The sequence below is a fragment of the Symphodus melops genome (genome assembly GCF_947650265.1).
Source record: "Symphodus melops genome assembly, chromosome: 21".
Classification (NCBI taxonomy): domain Eukaryota; kingdom Metazoa; phylum Chordata; class Actinopteri; order Labriformes; family Labridae; genus Symphodus; species Symphodus melops.
Window position 1 is genome coordinate 723,948 of NC_136711.1, and position 10,000 is coordinate 733,947.

Sequence of the window (10,000 nt, forward strand, 5' to 3'; positions counted from 1 at the left end):
CTCAGTGAAGCCCAGGGTGTCGATGGCGCTCTGAAAGAACATGGTAACAAAGCTCATGTCAGAGTCTGTGAACGTTAAATCAGTGGACGGAGAAGAAGAGATCGTGAATGTTATTTACGTCCGTCGCCAACAGCTCGTCGCTGTCGTCGATGCTCGCCACGCTGATCTCCCCCTGACTGACAAACGGGTAGTCGTACGGGTGTGTGGTGATGAGGAGAGTCTCTGCGAGGAAAAAAACAACATGCAAGAAACTGAATTAGAAAACACGACGTTTCATCTCGTGTGGCGTCATTTTAGATTTGAACCAGTCAGAAGCTTGTAGACCCTGCTAATTTAAAACTCATCAAGTATCAGATGATCACACACCGATCAGCTCGGGCTTCTTGTTGGACATGATCTGGTAGAAGATGTGATAACTCCTCTCTGCAGAAAGCTGAAACGTCACTCGGGATTTTTCCAACAAGTCTGTGGAGGAAAACGAGAGGACGTAGAAACTAAAGTCTGAAACACACAAAAGAGACTGTTTGACTCAAACTCACAAGTTTCGATGTCGGCAGACGACAGTTTTCCTGTCGTTCCAAAGTGGATTCTGATGAATTTACCCTGAAAAAGCAAAATTATGATCGATCAGGAACGAAACATGAAAATCTGATGAAGAGAAATATTTTCTTTCTACTCACAAAACGTGACGAGTTGTCGTTTCTGACAGTTTTGGATTTCCAAAAGCCTCCAGCAGGGGGTTGCAGAGATGATCTGATCCTCCAGATTCCCCTGATGAACAAGATGTTTAAAATATGAATATTAAACGTTATTAAACGAGTGCCTGTGTGTCCTGCAGGGGCGCTGGAGTCCCCCATGTGTCCCTGCAGGGGCCGTGGAGTCCCCATGTGTCCTGCAGGGCGCTGGAGTCCCCGTGTGTTCCTGCAGGGGGCGCTGGAGTCCCCCGTGTGCTCCTGCAGGGGGCGCTGGAGTCCCCCGTGTGTCCTGCAGGGGGCGCTGGAGTCCCCCGTGTGTTCCTGCAGGGGGCGCTGGAGTCCCCCGTGTGTTCCTGCAGGGGGTGCTGGAGTCTCCCGTGTGTTCCTGCAGGGGCGCTGGAGTCCCCCGGTGGTTCCTGCAGGGGGCGCTGGAGTCCCCCAGTGTCCCTGCAGGGGGCGCTGGAGTCCCCCATGTGTTGCCTGCAGGGGCGCTGGAGTCCCCGTGTGTTCCTGCAGGGGGCGCTGGAGTCCCCCGTGTGCTCCTGCAGGGGGCGCTGGAGTCCCCCGTGTGTTCCTGCAGGGGGCGCTGGAGTCCCCCGTGTGTCCCTGCAGGGGGCGCTGGAGTCCCCCGTGTGTTCCTGCAGGGGGCGCTGGAGTCCCCCGTGTGTTCCTACAGGGGGCGCTGGAGTCCCATGGATGGCGGTCTCCGTGCTGAAATGCTGTCTCAGGCTAACTTTGAGTCAAGCTAACGACAGGCTGAGAGCTGAGGCGGGTTTTAAGCCTCCTGACAAACCGCTACACGGCGCCCACCTGTCAATCAGCTCAGCTACACGCCTTATTGTGAAGAACTCTGATCCTTCATCCAATCAAAACTGCTGAGTCATGAAAACATTCCCCCGTACAGTGTGTGTGGATGGAGACATGAGCTAATCACACCTATTTGGTTTTTTGAAGCAGGCTGTAAACATGTTCATGTCTGCTGTAAAAACAGGCTGTTTGAATGGGTGTGTATGTGACTTCCTGTGCTGCTGCAGCCAGCCTCTAGTGGACACTCCAGGTACTGCAGCCAGCCTCTAGTGGACACTCCAGGTACTGCAGCCAGCCTCTAGTGGACACTCCAGGTACTGCAGCCAGCCTCTAGTGGACACTCCAGGTACTGCAGCCAGCCTCTAGTGGACACTCCAGGTACTGCAGGGTGTAACACTTGAGCATCGACTTTCCTCTTTAACATCGGAGCTTGCTGTTCTGACAGGAGTGATTAATTTCAAACATTATTTAAACTGAAGGACATCTTCATAACATCACCTGTAGTTTTCCCGCCGCAGCAGCGTCTTTCTTCTTCTCGCTCGACCCTGCGATTGTCGCAAAGTACTGGATGACCCGCTTGGTGTTGACAGTCTTTCCTGCACCAGATTCTCCACTGCAACAAACAGACACGTTTCATTCCCTTTCTGATGGGAACAGGAAACACAGGCTGCAGGAGTGACATGAAGATGGAGCTCACGTGATCAGGACGGACTGATTCTCTCGGTCTGCAACAACAAGAGGACACACCAGTCATATCACAACGTCTGCATAAGATCAGTCAGATGACACAATGATTATATTGAGAGCTCATGGCACTTTACCAGTGAGCATGAACTGATAGGCGTTGTCAGAGATGGAGAAGATGTGTGGAGGAGCCTCCTGGCGCTTTTTGCCCCTGTAGGCCACCACCACCTCCTGGTTGTAGACCGGGAGCCACTTATACGGGTTAACGGTGACGCAGAAGAGACCAGAGTACGTCTGAGACATGCAGGACAAAACATTCAGTTAGAGACAATATGGAGAAGGTCATGTTATTAAGTATTGTGTTTTAACATCTGTAACCCAGACATTTTCCAAAGTTTGAACACCTCCTCCTCTTCAGGTGAAATCAGTGTCCTCGCTCCTCTTCATCATGTGTGTGAAGTGTGTTGTTGTAAATCCACTCTGATCCTGTATTTGATCATGTCTATAAACCCCTCTATTTCAGCCCTGCTCAGAACAGGCTGTTTCTGTGTCTGTAGCTTTAAATATGTAAATGAGCTGTGTCTGACCACGCCCCCTCTCTGGAAAGGCTCGGGTGTACTCGCTGCTTTCTGGCTCCATGTCCTATTGTTTACAGCTTTCTCCAGCACTGATCCTAGATCCAGCAGGTCTGTGCTGGTGGAGCTTGTTAGAAACATGCAGCTGTGTGACAGGCTGAAGTTATGAGGTCATCAAACAGTGAATGTTTCCTCACTCACATAGATCATCCACGCTGCGTAACGCTCTTTGAGGTTGTACAGCACGGCGGCCTCGTTCAGGTGCGTCATCATGGCCATGTCCTCGATCTTATCGAACTTTGGAGGGTTCATGGGGAAGACTTCATCATCCTTCACAGTAACGACCTGTGACGGAGACACAACCTTCATCTCAGAGAGCAGAGGAGCCATCAGCCTCGTCCACTTCTGACGTACCTGTCCTGCATCAGATCTGACGTACCTGTCCTGCATCAGATCTGACGTACCTGTCCTGCATCAGATCTGACGTACCTGTCCTGCATCAGATCTGACGTACCTGTCCTGCATCAGTTTTTGACGTACCTGTCCTGCATCAGTTTTTGACGTACCTGTCCTGCATCAGTTTTTGACGTACCTGTCCTGCATCAGTTTTTGACGTACCTGTCCTGCATCAGTTTTTGACGTACCTGTCCTGCATCAGTTTTTGACGTACCTGTCCTACATCAGTCTTGACGTACCTGTCCTGCATCAGTCTTGACGTACCTGTCCTACATCAGTCTTGACGTACCTGTCCTGCATCAGTCTTGACGTACCTGTCCTACATCAGTCTTGACGTACCTGTCCTGCATCAGTCTTGACGTACCTGTCCTGCATCAGTCTTGACGTACCTGTCCTACATCAGTCTTGACGTACCTGTCCTGCATCAGTCTTGACGTACCTGTCCTACATCAGTCTTGACGTACCTGTCCTGCATCAGTCTTGACGTACCTGTCCTACATCAGTCTTGACGTACCTGTCCTACATCAGTCTTGACGTACCTGTCCTACATCAGTCTTGACGTACCTGTCCTACATCAGTCTTGACGTACCTGTCCTGCATCAGTCTTGACGTACCTGTCCTGCATCAGTCTTGACGTACCTGTCCTACATCAGTCTTGACGTACCTGTCCTACATCAGTCTTGACGTACCTGTCCTGCATCAGTCTTGACGTACCTGTCCTGCATCAGTCTTGACGTACCTGTCCTACATCAGTCTTGACGGTGGCTTTGCCGCCCTCTTTGCTCTGCAGGGTTCCCTTCAGAAACAGCTCCTTTGGATCGATGACAAACACGGCGCTCTTGGCATCAAACGGTCGGTTCTGCGATTCGATCCTCTCTCGCTCCGGTCTCCTCAGGTACGGGGCCGCCTCCCCAAAGACTCTCATCTCAGCATCCGAACTCATCTCTGCAACTCACCCCTGAGGGGACTGAAAGAGGCAGGGGTCAAAGGTCAGAACATCGTATTGTTTTGATCCTCAGATTAATTTACTTTCATCTTCTGATGAAGCTGCATCACTTGAACATTTCACTGAGACGAGTCGTCTGCTGCAGAGGAATGACTCAGCGTGAGGTCAACAGACTGCTTCATTTCATTTGATGAAAGAGAAGTTAGAACTCTCTGCCATCTGGAATAACTTTAAAATATCACTTCATGGTTATGAAACTTCCTCATGTCCTGAAAGGTTTAAGAGCACAAAGAGAGCTATGACTTAAAGCATGGAGGTGATCTATCATGAAGCTTCTGATCTGCATAAACTAATATCATAAATCAGTCTTACCTTCCTGCACCTGTGGACACCTGAGAGATGAGAAGACGTCTGAATGACAGTCACAGCACAAAGACACGGCGTGTTGCTTCACCAGCTGAAACGTGTTGGAGTCGTTGACCCTTTGCTGCTTTTATAAGGTTCCTCATCGTTCATCATCTCCTCTATATTTAGGTCAAAGCTCTGTGGGAGGAGAGCAGCGATTATTCCTGCGTGTGAGATCACCAAGATGTCCCCCAGCTTTTGTTTTAAATCCACGTCAGCTGAAGAGACGAGAGTGACCTCTGAAGGATGCTGAAACAGACACACACACACAAACACACACACACACACACACACACACACACACACACACACACACACACACACACACACACACACACACACAAACACACACACACCTAAAGAAACACAAAAAAACACACACCTTAAAATAAAAATGGTTCGGCTCTCCTGTTTAAATCCAACCATGCTTTTATTTTGAAATACAGTAAGGCCCTTCTGGTAGAGCGAAGGTTAGGACAGGAAGTGAGTCTTTCATTTACATCACCGAGGACCACTATCTACAGAGAGACTGAAGGGACACAATAAATACAGAGACACTGAGGACCACTATCTACAGAGAGACTGAAGGGACACAATAAATACAGAGACACTGAGGACCACTATCTACAGAGAGACTGAAGGGACACAATAAATACAGAGAGACACTGAGGACCACTATCTACAGAGAGACTGAAGGGACAAAATAAATACAGAGAGACACTGAGGACCACTATCTACAGAGAGACGGAAGGGACAAAATAAATACAGAGACACCGAGGACCACTATCTACAGAGAGACTGAAGGGACAAAATAAATACAGAGACACTGAGGACCACTATCTACAGAGAGACTGAAGGGACAAAATAAATACAGAGACACCGAGGACCACTATCTACAGAGAGACTGAAGGGACAAAATAAATACAGAGACACCGAGGACCACTATCTACAGAGAGACTGAAGGGACACAATAAATACAGAGACACTGAGGACCACTATCTACAGAGAGACTGAAGGGACACAATAAATACAGAGACACTGAGGACCACTATCTACAGAGAGACTGAAGGGACACAATAAATACAGAGAGACACTGAGGACCACTATCTACAGAGAGACTGAAGGGACAAAATAAATACAGAGAGACACTGAGGACCACTATCTACAGAGAGACGGAAGGGACAAAATAAATACAGAGACACCGAGGACCACTATCTACAGAGAGACTGAAGGGACAAAATAAATACAGAGACACTGAGGACCACTATCTACAGAGAGACTGAAGGGACAAAATAAATACAGAGACACCGAGGACCACTATCTACAGAGAGACTGAAGGGACAAAATAAATACAGAGACACCGAGGACCACTATCTACAGAGAGACTGAAGGGACAAAATAAATACAGAGACACCGAGGACCACTATCTACAGAGAGACTGAAGGGACAAAATAAATACAGAGACACTGAGGACCACTATCTACAGAGAGACTGAAGGGACAAAATAAATACAGAGACACCGAGGACCACTATCTACAGAGAGACTGAAGGGACAAAATAAATACAGAGACACTGAGGACCACTATCTACAGAGAGACTGAAGGGACAAAATAAATACAGAGACACCGAGGACCACTATCTACAGAGAGACTGAAGGGACAAAATAAATACAGAGACACCGAGGACCACTATCTACAGAGAGACTGAAGGGACAAAATAAATACAGAGACACCGAGGACCACTATCTACAGAGAGACTGAAGGGACAAAATAAATACAGAGACACTGAGGACCACTATCTACAGAGAGACTGAAGGGACAAAATAAATACAGAGACACACTGAGGACCACTATCTACAGAGAGACGGAAGGGACAAAATAAATACAGAGACACTGAGGACCACTATCTACAGAGAGACTGAAGGGACAAAATAAATACAGAGAGACACTGAGGACCACTATCTACAGAGAGACTGAAGGGACACAATAAATACAGAGACACTGAGGACCACTATCTACAGAGAGACTGAAGGGACACAATAAATACAGAGACACCGAGGACCACTATCTACAGAGAGACTGAAGGGACAAAATAAATACAGAGACACCGAGGACCACTATCTACAGAGAGACTGAAGGGACAAAATAAATACAGAGACACTGAGGACCACTATCTACAGAGAGACTGAAGGGACAAAATAAATACAGAGACACACTGAGGACCACTATCTACAGAGAGACTGAAGGGACAAAATAAATACAGAGACACTGAGGACCACTATCTACAGAGAGACTGAAGGGACAAAATAAATACAGAGACACTGAGGACCACTATCTACAGAGAGACTGAAGGGACAAAATAAATACAGAGACACACTGAGGACCACTATCTACAGAGAGACTGAAGGGACAAAATAAATACAGAGAGACACTGAGGACCACTATCTACAGAGAGACTGAAGGGACAAAATAAATACAGAGACACTGAGGACCACTATCTACAGAGAGACTGAAGGGACAAAATAAAGAAGCGATTAATGGTGATGAACTCGTTCATGCTGACAGCTGTAATAAATGAATCATTTATTTAACCCTTTCATGACGTGTTTATCTAATTAAAACAGGTTTTATTTGAACTCTTATATTTATTACCGTGTGGGTTTCACTTTGTTTTCTTTAAACGTTAGTTACTCTGAACACTCATTACAAAAACATCCCTCCATGCTTTTAATGTCCCAACGGGGAAAAGAAATAAACTCCCGACTGACTCTGATTATTATAAAGTTAAAGTCAACAACACATCCCGCCGCTGCCTGAGGATTATTAGCTGCTTTTAAAACATTACACACAATCCATCCATCATCTTGTGATTGCTTTGACGGGCTTATAAATAAAAGCATAGCTGATGAACCCCCGACAGAAATTCCCCCAGGATCCTTGTGGGCGGCTTTAGAGATTACGAGGGACTAATGGTCGTGTCAGAGAGTTGGAGGCGGCCTCGTTTCTGTCCTGCCATCCTCTCCCAAAGAGGAACACTGCAGGACGCCAGAGGGGAGTAACAAGGTTCACCGGAGAGGCACAAGGTCACGCCGCACGGAAGAAGAAGAAGCTGTTTTATAAGAAACACTGAGGAAGTTTTTATTAACATGATTCAAATAAAGGTCTGTGTTTCAGCAAGGATGAGCAATATGTCAAGTATCACGACATAGCTACGATCTCATTTACTCTGACACGTAACCATGGCAACATCTTCACCTAAAGATATTCTCATTTCATTCATTTTATATGGCAGCTAACAAAGTCAGCTCCTGGGCAAGCAGCGGCCGCCAGTGAGGAAAAATGAAGTGTAACATCCTGCAGTTCCTGGAGTGTCCACTAGAGTCTGGCTGCAGTTCCTGGAGTGTCCACTAGAGGCTGGCTGCAGTTCCTGGAGTGTCCACTAGAGGCTGGCTGCAGTACCTGGAGTGTCCACTAGAGGCTGGCTGCAGTTCCTGGAGTGTCCACTAGAGGCTGGCTGCAGTTCCTGGAGTGTCCACTAGAGGCTGGCTGCAGCAGCACAGGAAGTCACATACACACCCATTCAAACAGCCTGTTTTTACAGCAGACATGAACATGTTTACAGCCTGCTTCAAAAAACCAAATAGGTGTGATTAGCTCAAGTCTCCATGTTCGCCCTTTGCTACTGGATGTCTTGAATTTCCCACGAAAGAAGGCACGAAATATGTTATTCATGAAGTGTGTAAAATGTGCGTGCACTCGTTAGCTTCACAAGCAGGTGCTGTTTAAGAGCGCACTCACACGAGGCGACCTGTACTCCACCTGTGCTTCACCCCTGAAGTCCAGTTTGACTTGAGGAGTGGACATCTTACTTCCTTGGACCCCGGGTACGAAACGTGGACCGTCTTCATCATGGAGAATTCCTGCAGTGTTCCTGCTGTTTCTGATTATGAATGACACAGAATGAGACACAGTGGGTACTAGCTGTCCTGTTCACTGTGTTGTTCACCAATGTGCGGACGCAGAGTCGACCACCCGACGAGTGTGAGTGCGCCCGAGCGAGGGCCCCCGACTCGTGCCGGGGTGGAACGTGAGAATAAACATCATAGAAATAAACGTGACCCTCTCGTGTACTTCTTGGGGAAAATAATAAAATGCTTGTCTCTTCATCGTCTCTGTAACTCAACTTTAAAGTGTGTTTAGATGCAGACAGACGCTCTGATATGAGACCTTCATCCTGGAGTTGTGAGGAAACATTAGTTGGACGTAAACATGACACTGAGTAAAAGAGGAGTGAGGTATTCTTGGGGCTGCCCTGAAAGGACAATCAGTTTGAGGACAATGATGCTATGTGGATCATCACCACAGGCTCTTTCATTTTCCTTTTTTAACCTGCATGAGTGTTTCTGCTGATTGAATAACTGCTTCAGACATTTTCCTCGTGAGTCTCAGAAAGCCGTGGTGAATGCGGAGGATTTCAACCAGAGTTTATTCTAATCTTTAATGCAACAGATGGTGAAATCTCACGGCTTACGAGTTAATGTCAAGTCAAGTTCAAGTTGTCTAAATAAAGGGCTGCTAATCAGAGGTCACACGCTCTATTATGTGTCACAGATGCACTTTGATAATGCTTAATGGACAGCTGTTAACAATGGAGGCTCCTCCTTCATGTACAATTATCATCAAAGCAGAAACGACCTGCTGAACACTGAGGCCAACTACAGACACACACGGAGTCCACTCTTCATCCTGTTTGTAGTGAAATGTTTACTGTAGTCTATCAGTGGTGCGGGCTGTGCTGTGTTATGGTGAAGTCTGTTTGAAGGGGCAACATGAGCGACGAGAGCTGAAGCGAGTCGACGAGTCCAGAGAAGTACCTGAACTGCTCATTTCACTGCATGTCAGAGCTGTGGGTGGAGCTTCACTGAGCTGTGGGTGGAGCTTCACTGAGCTGTGGGTGGAGCTTCACTGAGCTGTGGGTGGAGCTTCACTGAGCTGTGGGTGGAGCTTCACTGAGCTGTGGGTGGAGCTTCACTGAGCTGTGGGTGGAGCTTCACTGAGCTGTGGGTGGAGCTTTCTCTCTCTCACCCCGGCGAGCAGCGTAAATAAAAACAAATATCCCGGGCTGCAGAGACTGAGTAGAGACTTTATTCGTCCCGTGCATCACCTTCATTTCTGTTGGACACTTAATTAAACTCATTCAGTCAAAACAGGAACATTTCACAGAACAAACTTCAGCTGTGTCTCAGCTTCTCAATAATAATGACCTTTACCTTGCAGATGAAAGGTAAAGCACAGCGCCCTCTACTGTCACTGCTGAGAAACAACATACATGTTGTTACCATGAAGAAGAGTCATGTTCACTTTCTATAGATGTCAGCAAATCATGTTTCCACCCTGCTGAATCTCTCTTTACTGCTGATCTGATGGATCTAA

At 47.3% G+C, this 10,000-nt stretch overlaps 1 protein-coding gene across 1 annotated transcript; it reads right to left on the minus strand.

Annotated features, from left to right (window-relative positions):
• Positions 1 to 2: 2 nt before the first annotated feature.
• On the minus strand, positions 3 to 4,180 carry LOC306842405 (myosin-2-like). The gene is made up of 10 exons (XM_079372635.1): positions 3,957 to 4,180; positions 2,963 to 3,106; positions 2,324 to 2,480; positions 2,200 to 2,227; positions 2,001 to 2,115; positions 681 to 771; positions 540 to 603; positions 367 to 465; positions 119 to 222; positions 3 to 30 (listed from the first exon to the last, which is right to left on the minus strand). Exons 1-7 carry the CDS (start codon positions 4,158 to 4,160, stop codon positions 599 to 601), a joined length of 744 nt encoding a protein of 247 aa, XP_079228761.1. The 5' UTR covers positions 4,161 to 4,180; the 3' UTR covers positions 3 to 30; positions 119 to 222; positions 367 to 465; positions 540 to 598.
• Positions 4,181 to 10,000: the final 5,820 nt, after the last annotated feature.